Below are 23,598 nucleotides of genomic sequence, written 5' to 3'. Positions count from 1 at the left end.
AGCTTATTGATCCCAGAATCTCATCAAGCAGCTTCTTGAAGGATCCCAGGGTGTCAGCTTCAACAACATTACTGGGGAGTTGGTTCCAGACCCTCACAATTCTCTGTGTAAAAAAAGTACCTCCTATTTTCTGTTCTGAAAGGGTACATTCTACATGGTGTGCTATAAATCGGACATCGTTGGCAATATCATATACTATGTTGATTATCTGTACCACACATCAAAATGATCTGAATGTGTTCCTTTTTACTTGAAGACACTTCACTCCTGAAAGAAACAGTGAGACAAAAAAAATATGAACAATTTTGCCTGTAATGTCTTTTTAGAACTACTGTAACTAATGCATACTATCATTCATTTGTACAACACTTTGGCTGTACATAATAATCATATTCTTCTGGACGGAAAACTGCAGTCAAACTTGAATTAACCAGTCACTAAAGGGAATAAACTATTACAGCTGGAATATAAGTCTGTTCCACATGATAACATCAGTGAAGGCAGTGCCTTAAATACCAGTTTATTTATTTATTTTGAATGGTTTATCCATGAAAGGCCTCAATGAGATAATATCTTATCGTGAATCTCCTGTGGAATATATTACGTTTAACATCAAAACACTTCAATCAGACAATATATTCATAAAACATGATTCACTTAAAGCTAAGTTGTGAATGAGTAATTGCATTGTTTAAAATTCCTTTTCATTTAGTCATAGTTAAAAGCGTGTGCATGGTGGGTGATTATGAAGCATACATTTTTTTCAAAATCCTTGAGTGTTGCCACAGATAATATTCTCACACATAAACCACAAACCAGTGAATATTGACCCAATATGGTTGTCCTATGTCAGTACTTTTACAACCCCTATACCCAGTCCAAATTATTGAACTTCTGTTTAAAATCCTACCTCTGACAAAATAGAAAACTAACCTACTGCAGAAGTAACTGTATACAAGTTCTATTGGTACTATACCAGTGTTGTAGTAGTAGTAGCAGTAGTGATAGTGATAGTGATAGTGATAGTGATAATGATAATAATAATAATAATAATAATAATAATAATAATAATAATAATAATAATAATATGCAGACTGGTCAAAGCACATCGATACTGACACACACACACACACACACACATATAACACCGGTACTGGTGTTTGCATAATTATTAAGGAGCAACGTGCGCTCTGGTTTCTCCCGGTGCACGTTTGCCTTCTGCATGTCGGCATATTTGTTTACAGGACTAGCCTCAACCCACAGGATGCAATTACAAGGTGTTTATTTAGTGAGTGCTGCTAGTCCTACCAGACACTGTGAGAGCCTGTGGAAATATTAAAAAAGCGACCTGTGGAAGGAAAAGAACAAAACAAAACAGGGACAGCAGTCAGCGGTGCAAACTCAAAGGCAAAAAAAAAATAACAAAGAGCAGCAAAATAATTTTATATATATATATATATATATATATATATATATATATATATATATATATATATATATATATATATATATATATACACATATTATTTTTAATGCCGACAAAGATCAAAAAGTCTTCTTGATAATTTAGTTATCATCAAGCTACAGCTACCTGTACTGTACCTCGAGCAGAGCGCTTCAGTTTTGTGTTGGAGCGTTGAGGCTGGATCACGTGACAGAGAGGCTGGCATTCGACACCAGACCGAAGGTTTCGAAAATGAGAGAAGCTCATATCAGCCTAAAGAGCCGGAATGGACACATCAGAATCTAGAGTTGTAAAGGGCCAGAAGGCAGCTCCCATTCCAAATTACATTACTGAGAGCTCTGGGATATATGAACGAAGATATATTGGCCACTGCGCTGCACATCAAGTGTTCTGCAACTAAAATACAACAGAAGAGTGTATTTGCTGGAGGCCAGCATAGATGGAGAAGTTATGTTTTTTTTTTTGTATCTTTTTAACTCCACAGCATCACTCGTGATTCAAAGTAACATCTACGATCTGGATTATTGTTTTTCAGTATTTGTTATAAAATTGTTTTAAAAATGAATACCGTCTTACAGAAACTGAACCAAACACGTGAGAGGAAAACACTATAAACAAACTGCTTGGGATTTTAACCAACAAGTAATACACATTTTATACTCTGTATAAAAAAAGATCGGCCCAGGTAAGCATCCTTTGTGCATTCTGTTGATTGATACATTTTACAATTGTTCTTATTTAGCTGTGTTTTTTAATTAATCACCTGTTCACATATGCACATGCTTTACATTACTGTATTCGCTGTGCACCATTATACAAGACACTTACAATACTACATAAACACACACACATTAACCCAGTTGTATCCCACATATCTAAGATGTTTATGAACATATGCAGTATTCTTGCGTGTGCAACACTTCAGGAAAGGAGTCAGCTAGCTCTGAATTCTAAAGTAGTGTATGTTAGGCATTTTTTTGGAGATCAAAAAGGAAAATATTTGAACTGGCATTCATTTGCAAATGCTAAAAATGGGAGTGTGCTCCGAACACGAAAATCCATAGCTTTAGAGGGAACTTTGACGAGTGATTTAGATAGCCTCCCGCTGTGGACCATTGCATATAGCCCGCGGGCATGAAATAAGAGTATTATTTAATTTCATGCAGGTCAGTAAATTGTATGCCAAGCTGCGTGTGAATAGAAATACATTCTCAATACTTTGTAGATTTCAGTTTGGTGTCTAGATGTGAACAAATGAGTCTGCTAATAATTTGACACACTTGTGCCTTACAGCTTGAAAAATTCCTTTAAGGTACTTTAATTTTGATGAGAACTCTGTGGTGTAAGACTAATGACACATCCATGCTGTTTTGAGAATTATTATCATTGCTATTGTTATTGGTATTAGTAGTCGTAGTAGTAATAGTATTATTATTATAAGCCTTTTATTTCAAGTTTTGTAAATATGAATTCATCCGTATTTAAAACGTACTTTTAAAGACGCGTACTATGGGGTTACATGCTGCAGGACCTTGCCTTTTTAAAATCATTTCCCTGTTGCTCAAAACATATTTGCTTAGTTGCTGTAAAAAGAACAGGATGGATTTTCAGTGTTTGTTTTGTTACTTAACCTCTCTCAGTAGTTACCCGGCGTTCAAAAGAAAGAAATGACAACATGTTTCCAATAACATGCGTAAAACACTTCCTTATAAAATTAAAAAAAAAATACATAAATAACTAAATAAAAAAAGATTCCTTGTAGATAGATGGACAGGCAAGACGGATTACACAGGTATTTTAATTGACGAAGTTGAACGGGCAGAAAGACGAGTAAAAACATGACTAGCTAGCTTTTGCCATTTTGCTGTGTTCCAAAAGGGTTCAAAGGTAGACTACAGTATTTTGAACCTCCCTCGCTAACATGATGCATGCATTGATTATAAGTGAACTGTATGATTCTCATATTATATACTGTATATAAACTGTAAAACATACATTTTTTAAACCATTACTACTTTCATATACCATAATATGTATCGCAATAAAAGAACTCCAAGCCATTGATCAACTCATTTTCTTAAAGCAGCATCCACAATAGAGATGGTGAATACATCAATTAAACCAGGATTAGAGTTGTGATGATGATTATTATTATTTTGCATTTGAAGCTCGCTCTTTTGGTTGTCATATTTGACCTGCCTTTTCGTATTTCACACATTCATAGACCGTGAACAATACTGTCTCTTCCACTGGGACAAACTCGTGTCTCCCAAGGATATCACGAACACCTCTCTCCTCCAGCGTTCTGACCTTGACATCATGTTATTTGTTTCAGAACAGGGCGAAGTTTGTAAGTACAGGAGAAAGTGCTCTTCTTTTAGAAAGGGAAAGGAGAATCAAGGCAGGTTTGTTGCAGAGGGAGACGAATTCAACTTGCCCTGAACTAAAAAAAAATCCTTGTGATCAAGTTTGAAGACGTTTTGTGCTGCTTCAGAACGTACGACCAATCACCGGAACAAAGTACAAAATAAACATCCGACAAAAAATAAATAAAAAAAGGACCGAGATCGGAGGGAAAGCAACACGTTCCTGTAAATGCGTTCTGCTTGTATATAGAGCCGAGTGATGACGACCTGCCAGAGGGGAACGGGGGGACTGAGAGGTACAGACCGTTTTGGAGCGCCTTTGGAGCGGACCAGGACGCTTGGAACCTACGGTAACTGTGGGTTGCTTTCGGGGAGTAAAATAATGGGTGAAAGTCAGTTAAATAATTCCGATACAGTAGCCTTTAAATAACAATCCTGCTTTCCTTTGCATGCGTGTAGAATGAACCGGTGTTGTAGTCCCAGACTGGATGCAATGTTGCAAACAGACAGGTACAGTACCTCAGCGGGCACAAATGGTCTGCGTAACCATACTAGCACAGAAGAGGGCGACAACATGCGCCTGCTAGGCTCGCATCTTTCAAATAAGTTCACCAACATTTCCCTTATTAATTTTCTTACTTCATGAACCTGGGCCAGAACGAGATGTTGTTTGAGTTTAAGTGTGTCTTTAGCGTGAAATATGAAAATATTCGAACGATGCATTGCATGAGCAGAAGAGAGGATTATGGTCTTATGTTCTTATTACCCTGGAGTCCTAGGTCAGGCTTGGCAGCTCTGTAAACTGGGCACCAGTTCAAAGAAGGAGCAATATTCCCTTCCCTTACGAGCTCTGCCGGTTTGTCTCTGGGTGTGCTAAATTCGATTTTATGTACTGTAACAAAACTACCTACACGTGGTACAGATATCGCCAGGCAAAATATTTCCAGAGAAAAGCACAAAAAAGAACTATATGGTTATAATAAACACAACATAACTATTGTTTTCTAAAGCTGTGCAATTAGGTTTTAAGCACTTTGTTTTCCACAGGGAACTCCGTGTTTTAAGACTAGTTGGTGCTCAATGACCTGCAACCTCCGGCACTTATTTTGAAAGTGTTCGGTCACAGATGACAGAGGGGGGAACAAGCTGTTCTGAGCGGTGAGCTGTTGGGGCACAGCACTTCTGTTCCAGGATGGTGGACTGACTGGACAACTCGCACAAACTCTACTCACAGCTCGTCAAACTATTACAACTGTTACCTGCTAGTTTTCAATAATAATAATAATAATAATAATAATAATAATAATAATAATAATAATAATAATAATAATAATAATAATAAAATACAATACTACTACTACTACTACGAAAAAATGTTCTGTAGGTCTTTTTCAACAACTACAGCCATGATCACTCCTTGCCACTGTCTTGGAATGAAGCCAGTAATCAATTCCAAGTCTCCTGGAGCATTATCTTTCTGGTTGGGTTCTCTGTAACAATTTGGCCGTTTTTTTTTTTTTTTTTTTTTAAATAATAAAACCAAAATACTTTGTTGAAACAAGAACGTCGTCGTTTACTGGACAATGTAAGGTGGTATAATATTGTTGGCCATTACTGCTGTTCATACTCATTTTATTACATTTTTCTTTGTATTGTACTGACCTGGTTTTGCACAACAGAAACGTTTGTTAATGATGCTTTTCCTTTGGAATTCCATCTGCCAGTGTGGATCAGGTCTCAAGAGTCCGACTGGTAATTGCTTTGATAAAGTAGCCAAATGGCATGTGGATGTGTCCATAAGTTCTTGTCTTTTCTAATCATGGAAGCTGTTGTAAGCATGTAGTAGTATATCTGTACATGACCTTTGATGTATTAATATCAGTAAAGTGAAGGGGAGGTTTTATATTGATGGTAATGTTAATTATATATGCTTCTTGATTCAGACATTTAGCACATAATAGTTCATCCAAAACTTTAAGCAAAATACTCAGAACTTCAGTTTTACTATTTTAACAAAATTGCATTTGATATATTATATGGTACTGGACAGGCAGTTTTCTTGTCACCCACCGTACAGTACTTGCATGTCTGTTGTCCAGACCTTTAATTATAACGTGTCTCTGGAAATGGTCTTTTTAAATACGTTTTGCAGACAGTCTTGTTGTAGAGAATTGCATAACCTCAGGGGCTGCTTGCATTTGGCACAGTGTTGGTTAATTATTTTGCCAGGCATCTGCATGGTCGTGCAACCAAATAGAACACAGTAGATCTGTGCATTTATTCACAGTTGCAGACTAAACCCACAGTTCCTGGGTAACAACACATAAATGAGCTTGCTTCTGAAATACCACACCAGTGGGTATTTTAAGTAGGAATTAAGCCCAGGTGCCTTTTGAAAAGAATAGTTTATTTTTGGCTAACCCTTCTAATGACAGGTATTAAGAAGCTCAGTACAATATAGTTTCCTTGTTTGGTATTTAGAAGGATTGCAGAATGAAATGTGTTCTGGTAATTATGTGTTAGGGAATCAGCTAAACATGTTTGCACAATAAACATTCCCATTGCTGGTTGTGATAAAGCTGCTGTACAGTCAGTCAGTGTGAGGCAGGTAACATGTAAGATTGCCCTGAAAGCCCTTCCCTGCTATTTAGCCAGCTATACAAAACTGTCCTGTATTGTGTAGTGGTTTCGTGAGGTGGCTGACGTCCATTGTGGGCTTTGTTGTTCATTTAAGACAGATTGGACCATTCCATGAACATGGTAAATTTGTTACACGATGGGTTACTCCTGACACACAGAAGATTGATCATTAAAAAGTCTTGGCTTTGCCAGTAGTGTGGTATTTAGGGTTTATCAAAGGTAACACATGTTACAGTTTCATAGAGTGTCCCAGAGCAGTATTGTATCTCTCATTAAAATAAATGCAAATGTTTGTGTATCATAGTTAATATCATTAACAGAGGCAACTCTTCAAACCAATAATAAAGTATATATGAACTGTCAAATGATACACGTTACTTCAATCATAATATATATATTTTTTAATGTATAGTAAGTAGTTCATTTAGTGCAGACAAAATGACAGACTTCAATTTGCTGCATTCCATTCCCCTTGATGCATTGAAACATGTTACTGTCCTTTTAATGTTACTGACCTCCAGTGAGGTCTATTAAATTACTCCACAGTTTTATTAATAGAATTAAACAAATGGTTAGGTTTATTAACTTAAATAACTTCATGTAAAGGCTCCTACATGCACACATTAATTTTAAATTGTTTTACAAATGAATAACTAAAGGTTCTTTACTCAGTAAAATATAAATTCAATTTACTGTCGACATTGCTTAACTTTTAAATTGTCGAATGGTGAAATAAAAAGAGCGAGTGTTCATAAAGATATATTCTTCTCACTGGAGCAAAAGCTTCATATATTTTCATTCATTTACCAGGTTTCTATTAATAGCTTTTAAAATATTACATCAACCATATACATCACAGAAAAGCACACTACAAGTTATAGTTAACCATTGTAAACCACAGTAAATACACAATACAATAAGCACTGTAAAATGACTTTGCACATATACCACGGTAAACTTGAAAAGGGTAAGACTGAAGGAGCTGATAAAGGAAAAGGAAAGTGCGCCTATTCTAAATGCAGGATATTGGCTAGAAGTGGGACAAGCCATGGGACTGTGCCTCATTGATTCACTGTGGGGCTGTCAGAGGGGAACACCCAGCCCATGACTGGGGCACATAAATAACCAACTGCATTCTGAGTGCATTAATGCACACAGACACAGCATGCCTAGCAAATCTATAATGAGGGCAGGGTGTGATCCAATACATTTTTCTAGATGTTGCACTCAAACAAACAAGGAGATAAAATAGATGCCTTGTGACTGAGATTTACAACCCAGGCGTGCTAGAAGATACTGAGGGGCGTGTCAGACAGGGTCAGCATTTTCTGAAATAAGAGGACATGTGAAGGTACTAAGTATGCAAACAACCTTTCACTTAGAGCGCAAATCCTTGTCACTCGACCCCCCCCCCCCCGTAACTGTTGTAGCAATTGCAGAATGCTGCAGGCACTGGAAAAATGTCTGGTAACTTACCATATTTATACACCCATTAATATACTGAGCATCAAAAGAAACACATCACTATTATAACACATTTATTATTCGAAAAAAATAAGGTATATAAATGATGGACATTGACAACATGTTTTTGGTTTCTTTTTAATCACTCCGTCATTCATCCTTGACCATGACACGCTTGAGTGACTATGACTGAAGCATATGCACTTAATCACCTAATTAGTGAGACAGGTGATTGGACACTGGATATAGAGTGATTTCAGCTGTTGAATTGCAAGCTTGAGTAAAACCAATAAAATAAATCAAAGAAAAACACTGGCGGTATAACCAGACACACTGTGTCAGTGACAGGCCACGAACTGGGCGACGTGTGGCTCTAGGGCTCGTAGACCACTGAACAGGCAGATGCTTATCCAGGCACTACAAGAGGAATGGGCCAGGATTCCGCAAGACAGCATCCGAAACCTGGTGCAAAGCATGCGTCGCAGATGTACTGCTTGTATTGCTTCCAACGCTGCCACACACGTGACTATCCTGTGACTTTCACAGTATCCCCCGTCCCCCCCAAAACTTCAGGCAATAAAGTGTCAATTGTTTATCAGCACAATAAAAAGTCACTGCACCTGCTCTAAAACAGTTTGTCATTTTTCGATCACATCTAGTGAATTTTGTCCAAATATAAGTGATACATTTCTTTTGATGCTCTAATGTAAGTGATAAGTTTCTTTTGATGCTCAGTATAGTTTCAGTATCGGTAATGCTTTGTTATAACAATGTGACATTGTGTGCTTTTCCCCCACCATCATGAAAGTATCACATGTTGTTTGAGTCACAAAGTTACATAGAATAAGGCATCCAAATATCCCAAAAAAGATAACGTAAAAAATCAGATAACAGGATTTGGAATCCTAACGAGAGTGAATATGCATTGGAAAGGTTTATGTTCACTGTTCCTACACGTACAGTTCACAGATTGGTAAGATGGAAAAAGAATCAGATATACGTGCATTTTATTAAGCGTAAATCCAGCATAAATCTATGAAATATTCACTAATGATTTGCACATGGTTTAACATAGGTTATGAAAAAAAAAAAACAATACAAATGGTAAACTGTATTTCATACTCCACTTGGATGTACAAACAAGCAGCATAATGTATACTTTTTGTTAGATTCTAGTTGGGTAAGCATGGTAAATGGAGCGTTGAACCTAGAGAACATTGATTATAACTGATGACTAGACTGGAAACCCCCAGGTACAGACACTTACTTGTGTGTTGATTGAAATAACAAATACAGAACCCATTTTTTGAATTGTGTTTTGCTGTGGCCCAGCTTTATGCACTGCCATAACTGTGGTTACTGAAATCCATGCAGGATTTTACCACAGTTTACAAACAGTTGCTTAAGTAGATACTGGGAAATGAATAAGTGGAAAGAGTGATGGGTTTCACAAAGGTTTTAAACGTTGCAGTATCGGAAATGGGCAGGATGTTAATGCAGGGATTACAGTGTCGGAATTAGACAAGTCCAGAGGTAAAGGGCTTAATAGCCAAGCTGCATGGATGGATGATGAAGAATGAGTTGGTATTTATACTCTACTGGTGTCGCCATGCTCTCTGGGATACAGAGACTCAGCGTACAGTACAGACTGAAACTCGATACCTACCTGGCTTGGGCTCTCTTTTTCCCATTTAAGGAAAAGGAACCAAAGTACATTTGCTGCATTTGTTTTGAATTTGATGTCACAAAGCCTCTTCCTATTAAAAGGAAGAAAAAAAACTACAGTATGAATTTCAGAGGAACTGAATTTAGTGTTTGAGTTTAGAAGCCATGTTCAAAGCTGAAGGACAGACAGTTTTCTGAATGAAGTTCTCTGACTATCAGCAGTGCCAATGAAAGGCGAGGGAAGGCCATCATCGGTCCACATGGGAGGGACTGTGCAGCACAGGCATGAACTTGAGATTTGTTCTGAGTAAGTTCAGCACCAGGATGGCTTTTATTCCTGTGAAGTCTAAGGGATTGACAGGCACTATAGCAATGAATCTATCTGCACAAGTATGATTTACTGCATTGTATTGGAGAGGATCACAGTCCAGTTCAGGTATGAATATGGTGTCTGTGAAAATGGAAGGACTGAGTGTATAAAAGTTTCTCTCAATCCTCTGGACAGGAGCAATACTAGGATGTCTTTTATATCAGCTACCAGGGCAGGTGTAGCGTAGGTAGGATGAGCGACTGTCTTGTTACAGGGTTGGTAGAATGCATTGAGGGCTTGGTGAGCTACACAGAAGATGGTAAAACCACAAAGAGGTGTGATTATAAAAGATATACAGACCATGGTTGACCTTTTACTTGATTGGATGCTGTTGGCAATCAAATCAGCTTTTTGTAAAAATGTATTGTAAAAATAGTTAATGCATATTCAATGCGACTGTTTGACCCCTTTTTTAAAAAAATTCCCATTAAAAGATCAGTACTGATAATTTATATTATAAAATCTAAGGAAAATCTAAAAAATAAAAAAAAATATATTGTTGTGAAGAAGAATCAAACTTACAAAATAATGATATAGATAAATAAGAGGGAACCACCGAACACTTTCTAAGAGTTTTAAGAGTTTCTACAATCTAAGAAGAGCTTTTCTCTTTACACAGCACTCAAGTGACTGCTTCTTCATTGACCCCTGTTGCCATAGCAACCCAAAGGCTCAATCGAGTCAACTTTTCAGATGGGAAAAGCCTCAGCCTGTGACCCAAATACCACAAATGGAGATCTGTCAGGTCATGTGACAAGGAGAATGATTTCCAGTGAGAACATGTACTCAGGTGTAGATGATTTGCCAGTATGGTATGTACAGGAGTTCTGAGTAATTGCATTGAAAGAGCTCAGGAAATGACTCAATTTCTGTATTACGCATTTTGGTGTTATCTAGCATTATTTGAACTAATAAGTATAAATAAATAAATAAATAAAAAATGTTTCATTTTCAGGGACATTTGGCCCCCACTAAAGTGTTGGCTATTGAATTTTTTTCAAGCTAGGGTTTAGGGAATTTCATAAAAACATGAAAAGTACTAGTATTTGTTGGGCTACGAGACATGTTTTGTGAAAATACACTCATAAGTTAAACTCACATTAACATATATTGTAGATGGCCCTTAGTATTCATAAAAAGATAATGCATCTTATCTTAAAATGTGCTTTGTAGTTTTCTTTGGGTTTGTTTACTTATTGATCGCAATCTCAAACATTACTGTAGTCTGTGTTTGAGAAACATTTACACCACACAATCGAGTTGAGATTGTGTGAGATATTCTGTTGTGAATATAAAGATAAACTGTATAAGAGAGAAAGTTCGATACACATAGGAAGGTGCTGTATGTACAGTGTGTGCTGGTTAGTGGTGGGGCCGGTAATGGAGGTAGAAAAGCAGCTGGGCTGAATGTACCAGAGAAGATTTGCTCGTGACTAAGTTGCATGCTAGGGAATGCAAACACTTTATACAATTTATAAAGCAAAAAGAAAAAACAATAAATAAATAAAGTGAAGAAGCCACGCAAAGGAGACTGCAAGCAGCATGGCCTTTTAGTGCAAACTAGCACAATGTTTTAGTGCCAGTAATCTTACTGATTTGTAAAACATTCTGGAACAAGCTGAATTGGACCTGGTGCCAATATTTTAAACTCTGAATGCCAGGATTGTGTAGATGCAGCGCAGAACGCCATGGCTGTGCTCTGAATGTGTCTTAGTTCATGTTTTGTTTACTGTCCAGTGCCAGGAGTGAAGGCTGGCCAGTCTTGACCGTGGATGCCAGTCTAAATCTTCTGCCAGTGTCGACCGGAAGAGACACAAAACTAATAGTTAAGCTTCACGGGCATTCAAAATCCTGTTGTACTTGTACTAAGAAGAGAAGAGCATGTTGTCACTATGGAGTCGAAAAAATCACAGCCAAGAAACTTCAATTACCAAGATAACAATCGAGGTAACGCCTGATAATCAGTTTTATTGCAGAAACTGCTTAGCAGTGCCTTTATCGTTCATGTAAACATTTAACATTTATAATTTATAGATGTATTTTCCTTTTAGTTGTTTTGCTGTCCATCCATTTCATGTTCCACGGTCATCTATTTTGTGGTAGCGTCCTGCGTTGGAGCTTTCTGATTTGTTGGTGAAACTTCTAAGTATTTAAATATGTTCCACCATGCATTAAAGCCAAAATTGTCCATCATATATATATATATATATATATATATATATATATATATATATATATATAATGTACACGTATGTGAGTGTGTGTTACATTCCTCTCCTGTAACAAAGTTAGTATCCCCTTTGGAAGAAAGAGCTTGCTCGCAGCCATGTTTTTCTGTAAAGGCACAGTTTTTTGTTCGGAAAGCTCAGAATAGTTTTCTAGAAAAGGCAGCACAGGTGGGAATGAGGCAGGATTAGAGAATGAAAACTGTTTTGACGTTGCTCTTTGTGAGGTGTCTCGGTTAAGATTTTAATAACCAAAACAGTCGCCATCCTAACAATAACAGCTCTAATCCCCACACTTTTACTGAGCCAGAGTCAGAGACTGTAACTTGTGCCTCATTCACTTGTTAACTGTTTTCCTTATTAACTGAATCTGCTCATGAGGGGCATTTAAACTCAATAGTTCATTGCATGTTAGAATTGTAATTAGCTGTTTCATGTGTTCTTTTTACACGTGTTGTTTTGTATTGTGCTCTATCTTTTCATTTCTTCGTTGCTTGGGCTGCAGCTGCCTGACAAAAACAATGACTGGAAATATATGTAATTATTTATTAATATTTAACTAGAGGGAAGTACTAAGAGGAGATGTACAATAATAGCTCAGAAAATCCTGTTGGCAGCAGCATGGTATACCTATTTAAGCATTTCTGGTATCGATCCACAATTGCAGCGCAATAAAAAAATAAAAACAAGCAGAGGCATTTCTAGAGAAGATGGTAAGAACTTCTACTGTACTTACCGCTTTGCCTCTGGAATCGTCAATCTGTGAAATCCTGCATCTTGAGGCACCAATTCAAACTAGTCACATTTTTTTAAAAACACTAGATTAATATGAGGCAGTAGATAGTAGGGAAGTATAGTCTATACAGTTTATCTAGACTGAAAATGAAGCCGGTCTAAATTACATAGGACACTGCAATGGTGAGACAGTTTGAAGATTATTACTCAATCCACATGCTAACAGTACAGTACATACAGACATTTCAAACTTTAAATGTATCAATTGCTTTGCTCAGGCTCTGTGCCTGTTTGTAAGAAGATGAAGAATCGAAGGGTTAATTAATCTGGCAAGCTAGTGGCTGGATCGTTTCAAACCCCAGAGTAGTAATGTTTCCACATCATAATTTCTGTTTTGACCGCTGGTTATTAGAGTGCTGTGCTGCGCAGACTTGTTCCAGGGAGGTTTACACCTCCCCTGGGCTAGGTGCTTTACTATCTAGGGATTCATTCCAGTGGCATTTAAGGACTGTCTCAATACCTGCTGAGACAGGTGGTATCTGTTTTTAAGATCTATGAGTTGGTTGTGTTACGAAGATGACTGCAGCATGTTATTAGTTTCCTGCTTGTTCAGAACCAATCGACAGCGCTAAAATATGAGAAACTGCCAAAGCCTTCTGCATCTGTTGTACTGTATGAATTAGTTACAGCAGATTTGCAGGGACCAGTGTGCCTTAGCTGGAGAAACACCAAGGAGGCATGCTGGAGGTTCTGGATATATAACATTCCCGTGATAAAGACTGAGTCCCAGCTGCAGGTTCTACAAGGCTGTTATATACCTTTGTGCTGTGCGCATTCCCCTTTTACCTGAAAACTCTGGGATAGGCTTTATCTGGCAGGAAAGGCAATAATTAGAAGCAAAAGCAGTAAAAGTGATATAAAAAGCAAGGAGGAGCTAAACGATTACAATAAAGAGATCAAGTACAGACAAGGAAACAACGCTCATGTTATCTCGGTGCAGATGTACTGGTTTATTTTTAGTCCTTCGTATTTTTTTTAGGATCGTTTTGTGAGGTAGTTTTAGAACTTAATGATTTAACGATGTAATGATTTCCTATAGTGACAAACCCTTCACAGAAATGACTACAATTACTACTACTAGGACTATTAATAATACCATTAAGAATAAGAGTACACACACACTTGCATTTTATACATTTTTAACACAGGATAGAAACTATATTTTTAAGCGGATGTTGGAGAACTGAGTGTTTACACTAACAGTCATCATTGGAAAATGAAAGTTTACCATGTGTCAGCATGCAAACAAACCATAGTTTACAAACTGAGGTTAAATAAGAACTGGTTAGAAAAGCACGGAAGGTGTGTATTATGAGTGTGTCACCTCGCCACGCAGACCAGTGCCAGGCTGCGGGTTAGGTAGGGATAGCATCTGCCCAGGCATGCTTTTGAAACCCAGCTCCGGCCCCACCATCCTCCCCTTTTCAATGCTTGACCCTTTCTGTTCACCCAGGGGCTTTTCTTTAATAGGCTGTTAACTAAACCCAGGAGATAGGAAGGGATTACAGAGAAAGAGCTTTCAGAAGGGCTGTTAGATGTCTGTAGACCTGTGTTTGTGAGGAGGGGACCGCTCTGTTATCTGAGTCCCAGCCAGTGGTTCCACCTGACCCCATGCACCATTCACCTCTGTGACCTGCTAAGAACTTGAGCATAAATGGCTGCTTTCCTTCAAAGGACGGGCAGCGCTAACAGGCTTGTTAGTCACATTCACTCACCTGTGCTAGTGGCTATCCCAGCACACTGTATATCCTTCTCTGCCAGGTTCAGAGTTTGCACCCCAGAGCAATGACTCGTACCTGATTTACAATAACCGAATGGAACAATGAACATGAAAGCCTAAATGCAAAGAGTTGCATGTCTGAATAATGGCTGTCTCTGATAAAAAAAAGCCTTAAATTAAGATTACAATTACAGATTTTGTTGTACTATAGTTGCACTTGACAGTTAATTATTTTTTTTATTTTTTTTTTTACTTTTTTTCTTTTGAATGTGTTTTAGTATATGATTGTTTTAATATACTTTTTAAAACAATGTACTTATAACAGTGAAATGTTCTAACATATTATTAAAATCATTTTTTAAAAGATAATGTTGTGTGTCATCTGTCATAAGAATATTGAATATTAGTCATTCTTGAGGCTTCAACAGATGACTGTATAATAGTGAGTTGGGACATATTCTCAGGTTGGTCTGTAATTTATATTTGAGGGGATTAAAAAAAAAACCACAAACACACACACACACACACACACTGCTAATGTGACAAAATGAGAGAGTCCTGATGAGTGTTTAATAGACCTAAATGAAACTGCTTAGTCAATCTTGGCTTATCAGTGATTTCAGAAAGTGTTCGGTAACATTGTAAAAAGCACTTCATGCTGACAATAAATAATAAAAGAGGAAGCTGATAACGACGAGGAGGAAATAGTGATTCTAACAGCCTGTTTTTCTAACTGCCCTGAGCGTTGTAGTTTGAGATTATTTACTTTGGCTGCAGAGCTACGCCTGATTCTTTTTACTAAAGGTCTCCCTCTTGTGGTCAACAAAAGCATAACATTGTAGATAGCACATTTTTTACAACAGCAACTTTATTTTACTGTTAATGCCGATGTTAGATGTGAGGCATAAGTTAGAATGCAAAAATAATAGCCAGTAGAAAGAAATAATATTAATAGACAAAAAAAGTTGCAAACCTTTCAAAAGCTTAGTAAACTTATTTCTTAAAGCTATACCATGATAAATGCATAAGCAAGTGGCAAGTTCAGTGAGGCATAGTAAAAGCATATATGTTTGGGAAAGCTTTGTAAAAATACATGAGTAACTATAGGAAAAACATCTGTAACATTGCCCAGCACAGTTCCAGAGGAATATTTTTCTAAGGGTTGGATCCTGTGTGTGACCCTGGATAATTACTGTAAGTGACTTGAATATGGAGTGCACTAGGACTGAAGAATCACAGTCCGGTCTCACTGTTGAAATCATTTCTGAAATAAACAAAGCTGGAACGGGGCTGCAATCGTATTAATAGGAACGTTATCAGCTTTCTGTCTGAAGTTTTGTAGGAGCTTTGGAATTTCTGAGGTGTTGACAGTTCTTGTGAAACTTTCAATAGAAAAGGCTCTTTAAGAATTCCCATTGAGAGGATTTCTGTACAAGGTGTTGTCACTGAAGTCAAAGTTCTGTAGCATTTTCTGTAGGCTTGCCAACACAAGCAGCATTGCATCTCTGTGTACAGTATTGTTGAAGCTGTACTTGAAACATAGTTAACTCCAGTTTAAAATCTCGGAAAGTTTAGAAAGGATTGACGATTCCTGGAATAGTGTGTTTAGGATTATGTTCTCAATACTGCAGCGTGGTTGTGTATGAAGGTAACAGTTCAATATGTTCTGCTGTATCATTACTTCTGTACGTAAACTAATTACACTAATAGATGATTTAAAAATAAACTGTTGACATTTTGTAAGCTTTTAAGACACTGTTGTTTTACTTAGTGTAAATGCTACCTGGAGAAACAGGTATTAAAAAAACACTAAGTCAAGTTTGTCTCTTGAGATCTGAATTATAACAATGGGGTAAGGTGAGCTGGTAGTAGTACTGAGAACAGATTATTTATGCATTGATTTAATAATTGGTACATGTTTACACTAACTACAGTAAACTAAGCAAGCACCACATAAACATAGTCATTTATTCAGTGCAATGAAATTTCAAAGTAATACAAATAATGTGCAATCAAAAAAGTAACATCCAGGAATAGTGTTGTCATCTCAAATGCCACGTAGGTAAAACAGTGCTGCACAATCACATGTAGAAAGCAGTAGATAATATTGCATTTAAATAGATGAACGATTATTGGAGTATCCTAAACAGAAAGGGATCCCGCTTTGGAAGGGGCACCTCTAACTGGGACCTCTTGTTTTACACTGCAGACAGGAAGAGGCGACGGAGAGCAGTGGAGAGGCAAGAAGCTGTGACTCCGCTGACACGAAACCAACCGAGGAGCTGGAAGGTAAGACCCTGCACAATTAAAACGTATTGCTATGTGCTGGCCTTTCCACCTCATCACTGTGTCCCCAGTTGAATTAGCTTCTTTAGAAAAAACAGGCGAATACGGAGCATTTTTATATTATCGATATTGTGTTCACTTTGCAAGAAGCTATACTTTTCTTCTTTGTCCCAGCTGTGCATTTTATTGAACTGGGTCCTCTGTTGAAATACCTGCACCCTTCACAGAGAAATCAACCCCGTTTGTGAGACTTACACAACCAAGTTTGTAATCGCTCATTTCAGTAGAGAGAGTAAGGGAAAGGTCATGGTTCTAATTATTACATCATTATGTTATGCTTGGCCCTTTGTCCTGGTTTCTATGTACTTTGAAGCTCCCAAAACGCCTGTCCATCTGTTTTATTGTAGATTGAGCGTTACTTTTGGTCTCATCACTTAATTTGAGGAAGTGTTATCACCTCAGCAATAGGCAAGAGTCCAGGTGTTTCCACCTCATTTACTCAGCAAGTAAATCTGTGACAGTCTGCACTGTGCGCCTCAGTCCAGAACATGCATGGATAGGATAGAAACGTACATTCCTGACTTTTGCCATTCTAATATACCAGCAAAGGTAAAGTCTGAAAAAAAATAGTATCCTATAGAGGTTTAAACTTCTACAATATTGTCGTGCACTGAAATCCGTGTAAAACTTTTATTTTCAATCAGATAATGAGCTTCAGCACAGTAGTATATATAACTAATAATGTACTGTACATCATTTGCTTATGTTGAATTTTGATGGGGAAAAAACTGCTGAATATTACACCAGAACTAAAGCGTATTAATACCCTGTTTCTATCCAATTTTACAACCAGATGAGACTTCGGCAAAAGGATGGCACTTTTCAAAACGCATTAGAGTGCCACTAAACATAAGATAAGAAGCAGCGTTATGAATACAGAGCTTGATCTCGTCTGCTGAAAAAGTCACTCACCCTGCCTTGTGTTTGCCTGTATTCCCTAAAGGTGATGCTGTTAATCCTGGCCTCTCTGATGATAATTGTGGTCGGGGGGTCTCCCGGGGAGAGCTGGAGCCCCGAGACGAGCCCTGTGACAGAGGGGAGCCCAGGTGAGGCGGGCAAGGAGCTGGGCGAGGTGGCAGACTGGCCCTCCCCAGACCATCTGGAGATGAACGAGTTTGACGACAGCAGTGCACCTCCCCTCCAGTCCTCCTTGGACAACCTGTTCTGTGAGTGACTTCTTAATGCAGGGCAACGAGGAATACAGTCAACCCTGACAATAATGCCTGTCTCAAGGTGCCGTTTTATACATCCTGGTGATTTATCCAGGATGCTTCTACAGGTCACTGTTGGCCTGCTGTTCTTCTATGCAGGTGGTCTTTGGGAAAAAAGAGATACAAAATAAAAAAATAAGTACAGATAATTAAAAAACAGCAAACAGCTCTCTATCCAAGGAGAATCAAGATCCAACAGGATACTCATCAATCATTAGAAATAACTGATGAAGAAAAAAAGTAATTGATAAACTGAAAAGTCACTATTTTAATAATTAGCTGCAGCACGTCAACAACAACATCATATCTTGTGATGTCTCTCTAGCTATTTCTACCAAGCTGTCTGAAGAAGGCGGAAACCAAAACATTGCAGCTAATTATTAAAATAGTGCGTTTTCCATTGATCAATGGCTTTCCTTCATTGTACTTTAAAAATAAGTATATATAAAAAAGTCATTATTTGACTATAATATCCCATGCTTTCTAATGGTTATGTGCCTGTGCCGTACCATGCTTTACCCTTCCTACAGTAAAACTGTTAATAAAACAAAACCAGTTTGCGTTTGGGGTTTGCAGAGCGGCCAGCCATGAACAAAGAGATTAAAGTATGAATTCACGTGTAGGAGGGCTGCTTTTGACTCTTTGAGTCCAGACTGTTCCTGTGAGTATCCACAAGTAATTCCAGGGTATGCAGCTTCCACACACCAAAGGGTCAGCCCTGAATTCTGGGACTTGTATCACTGCAAATGTGTCTGATTTTGTAGGAACCAATAACATTGAATAGCAAGAGAAACACAAGATTGCTCTAGCAGTGGCTGACAGGGTCAGCTTAGGGAGTCTGCTCTAACTATACAGTCACAGTTTCCCAGTATTACCCACAGTAACATTGATATCCCTCTTGAGCTTTCCCAAGAAATTCACACCCTCAGTTGCATTATTCTGAGCAGATCATGCTAATTCTCTTCATTGAGTTTTTACCCTCAATGTTATTAGTAACCTTGAGTGGTATTCCACTCTGTAATCCCAGTAACTTTGCAAAGCCAGTCAAAACCCTTTCTTCAAAATGGACATGTTTACATCTACTCTAAATATTCTATAGTTCTTTGACAAACTAAAAGAAGAACCTCGAAGGTCTGTGCTTCGTGCTACAAAACGATTGTACTGGTGACATGCTGCAGAAGAAAAGTTTAAAGACTAAGAATGTACTTGCATTTAACATCAGAATTTCTCACATTCAGTATGTTAAAGTTGTTTCTCTCTTTCTTTCCACAGCGGAGCCCTCTCTCCCCGAAGTTTCTGAGGACCATCAAAACCGATGGGAGCGCTCTGCTCCAGGCTCCAGGCAACAGAAAGGGTCCAAGAAGGGACGGAGAAAAAGCAAACCTTCATCCAGGGGGGACTGCAAGATACGGACCCTACACGTCCGGGTTCAAGACCTGGGGCTGGGCTACGATTCAGAAGAGCTTGTGCTCTTTAAGTACTGCGCTGGGTCCTGCCAGCTCGCCCGCTCGAACCATGACGTGACGCTCAGTACACTGCTTCAGAAGAAGATCATCCACGGGGGCCGGGGCGAGGAAAAGATCAGTTCTCATCCTTGCTGCCGTCCAATCCGGTATGAGCCCATCACATTCATGGACATCCAGAACAGATGGAAGGCCGTGGAGAAGCTCTCAGCTGCAGAGTGCAGCTGCTTGGGTTGACAGAAGCACACCACCACCTCCTTTTCTAAGGGGATGATACAGAACAGACAGGGCAGAGCTTCTGTTCAAGGAAATTGTGCCAATGTGGGGTTGTGACCAGGGGGTGCCAGGATTGTAGTTCAGAATGGAAGCCAGCAAGTCTAGCGGCTTCTGTGGTGTCTTTTTACCTCCAGGTGGAGCACTGATCATGCATTCCGAAACCACGGTAATACTTCATACTGGGACACCTTGAGGACAGGAGGAAAGACCGACCTGGTGGTAAAGGGCATGATGCATTGCCTGGGCTTCATTTTGACCCCTCCACCCCTCAGTTCTACTGCTTTCTAGGAAGTTGTAAAACATCTTGCTAGTAGTGACAATCCCTGCACCCTGGCACCCATTAGATCAGCCAGGGCAGGGCAGTGCACTTGCTAGTGGCTCTAGAGATACAGAAAGGATGGGGGGGTTATCTGCAAACACTGCCACGGGTCCATTAATGCTGTCAGTTACACTTGCTGGGAAAATCCAAGTACGTTTGCTTGTTTATTCCTTGAAGTTCTACTACGGCTGGCCTCTGGAGACGATGCTCTGTAGATGGAATTGTTTCAAAGGAGCTGCTTGGACATGTGCACCACAGCTGAAGGAACCAATAGAAAGGAAGGTGAAGTGAGCCACACATAGTGGACAGTTTGTGTGTTAAATTGGACTGACATTACCTTTTCAAAAAAAATACACGGCACTGGCAGAAAAGAAAATATATATTTAAAATGCATTGTTTAAAAAAGAAAGTGAGGTCATTTTATAGAATGGAGCAAGTGGATGTTTGGAATGAAAGAAAGGGCTATTTACTGTCAGTTGAAGTGTGGATCATGGGTTTGGATTGCACAATTCTGAGACCATAGACTTGCAGGGCAAGCTTTGTTAGAGGTGCACAAGGGAAGGTGAAGAGAAGAGTTTGGGCAGACTACGTTTTTCTCTGAGCCGGCAGCAGAGCTGGGAAGACTAGTGGCAGTCCCTTTTACATTAACAACATCGATATTTCTTTAAAAGCCAACCATCAATATACACCATTTTTTGTTTGGTATTTATTTTGTATGTATTTACTCAGGATAGCTCAACTGGAAGGCCATGAGAGAGATAGTGATTAAAGCAGAGGAAGAGTCACTTTAGGAATGCAATAGTAATTCACTTGCAGTCACTGACTTCCTGTCTCCCCTCAGTCAAGTTTCTGGAACAGTAAGTCTGCTTTACAACCTGTGCATTAGCATTGGATGCTATGCACCTCTGTGTTATTGTACTATAGGTATTTATTACTAAAACAAAAAGAGGTTTTGAAACTAGTGTCCCAGCTCACTGTCCTTCACCTTTGTTATTTGGTTATGGGCCTTAGACCCCCTCCCAGAATGCCTAAAACCTGGTTTATTAATGCAAATGTCTGCTGCTCAATTGGTTGTCAGATGCAGCATGGTTCACCAGTGCTGTGTGAGAACCTAGTTGGTACTGTAGAATCCTGGGGTAATTCTGTTTGATGTAATAGTTAAATGAAATCCAATTTAAGCTTGTCACAATAAAAGTTTTTTTTTTTTTTAATCGTAGTCACCACACTAACTTTTGGACAATGAAAGATAGTGTAATCTTTCTCTTTTTCTCAGAATTTTGTTTTGTAAAGACATAGCTTAACAAACATCATCGCAGGATTCTGGTTACCGTAGTTTTTGTTGTTTTGTATTTAATGGTGACCCCCTACCCACAATCCTGCACAACCATATGTAGGATCTTTCTGGTTATAAGCGTTCACCTCTAGCTTAATCTCTCATTAGATCTAGATTGGGAATTGTAATAGTAATACCTTTTTAAAGGTAAAAAAAAAGAACATTATGGGAAACGGAGGGAAGTGGTTAGTAGGGTTTTTTTTACAAAGGCAATGAATTTCTGTTTACTAGGAGAAGGGGGCTCTCTCTAACTGAAACGGGCTTGTCTATATTTCCTTTTACCACAAAATCTAAAATATGTCTCCATGTATTTCAGATAGGTGTGGATGCAGTTGATGGATGTATGACAGTTTGCATTGGATGCAATTTAAATGCATTTCTTTTTGTGTTTCGAGAGCCCTCTTCATTCCATTCTACACTGCTTTAAGCACAAACAGCACCATTGGATGCTATGCATCTCCTTTCATTATTGTACTATAGGCAAAGTATTTATTACATTTTAAGTTATTTATTTATTTTTTATCAACTTGTTCTTTTAAATACCAGATTTCTATTTATTGTAAGTGGCCATGTATCTTTTTTTCAATATATGTACAGAATACCTCTTTAGTGAGAACCTGAATGGACAACAACAAAAAAAACAAGAAAGACCACCCTGGTCTAAATAACCCAGGCTGGTATTTCTGGGTTTTCCCAGAATAATTCCTAAAGGTCTCTTCAGTTCTTAGTAAATGGGTTGCAGCAGTTCTGACTATTGAGGTCTTCTTTATCTCAAACTCAGTGATCTTAAACGTTAAGACGTCAATAATCCTAAACCTCTGTTGCAAAATGAAACCACTGCAATACAGGTTTCAACTTCAGTATTTTAAACCAATGGAAAAATGAATTTTGTAAAACAATAAAGGATTTATTATTATTATTATTATTATTATTATTATTATTATTATTATTATTATTATTATTATTATTATTATTACAATTGTTATTATTATAATTATTATTCGCATTGTTATTTACATTTAAAACAAAGTTTTCTGAGCTCTATTTTTATACAATGCCATTTCCTGCGTTGGAATAAAATTTTAACAGATACAGAAATTGCATTGTTGCAGGTTCTTTCTATAGAAGTAAGAAATGGACAGCGCTGTTGCCTTACTGTGTGGGCCAATGGTCAGTGAAATTACGGTTTCCCCTGCTCGGACCTCAAGTACCAAGGATGGGCCGCTCAGTCCTCAGCTTTAACCTGCAGGCCTCATGACTATAGCTGACAGTGCTGTGTGTGAATCCATCGACGGGGGGCTCACAACGAGGAGCTGAGTTTAAATCCATTGACTGGGGGCTCACAACGAGGAGCTGAGTTTATCAGGCTGTGTGAATCCATCGGCTGGGGGCTCACAACAAGTAATCTGTAATCAGAAAAGGATATAGGGTGTTTCAGGAGGCATAGCCTCTCCGTCCTTGGTCAGATCTTAATCTGTCTCATTATCAGCTGCTTTAGACTCATTTACGATAGTTTCAGAGCTGTTGAAATCTAAACGTCAGTTTACAGACTAAGGACAAGGTCTCCACTCAATCAAGGTCTTTGGTCTTTGGTGATTAGGGAGATTCCTACAGGTTTATTTCTACCATACCATGCACATGGACTGACCACAATCTATTCCTATTGCTGTAATACTGCAATAGGACTGTGCTATGACTCATGGCACTGTTAAAAATCCCTACGGTGCATTATAAAATGTGAAAAAAGTTGGTGGATGATTCATCTGCTTAAAGTCCACACAACCAATTAAACCATTCTTTAAATCCTTGCTTTGGTGCATTGTCATTCTTTTTGCGGGTCTCAAACTATAGGGTGTGGAAAGCAACACGCACTATGTTAACAGATAATTTGATTTTAAAACAGTGATGAGGAGGAAGCTATTTGAATTGCTTACTGTAGG

At 38.3% G+C, this 23,598-nt stretch overlaps 1 protein-coding gene across 1 annotated transcript; it reads left to right on the top strand.

Annotated features, from left to right (window-relative positions):
* Positions 1–1,712: 1,712 nt before the first annotated feature.
* Positions 1,713–23,378, top strand: LOC117416448 (neurturin). Its single transcript, XM_034027514.3, has 4 exons — positions 1,713–2,150; positions 16,920–16,999; positions 18,000–18,222; positions 19,540–23,378. Exons 3-4 carry the CDS (start codon positions 18,003–18,005, stop codon positions 19,965–19,967), a joined length of 648 nt encoding a protein of 215 aa, XP_033883405.2. The 5' UTR covers positions 1,713–2,150; positions 16,920–16,999; positions 18,000–18,002; the 3' UTR covers positions 19,968–23,378.
* The last annotated feature ends 220 nt before the right edge of the window (positions 23,379–23,598 follow it).

This window comes from Acipenser ruthenus, chromosome 12 (genome assembly GCF_902713425.1).
Source record: "Acipenser ruthenus chromosome 12, fAciRut3.2 maternal haplotype, whole genome shotgun sequence".
Lineage (NCBI taxonomy): Eukaryota > Metazoa > Chordata > Actinopteri > Acipenseriformes > Acipenseridae > Acipenser > Acipenser ruthenus.
The sequence above is the reverse complement of the archived record's forward strand: the minus strand, read 5'-3'. Positions and strand labels throughout refer to the sequence as shown.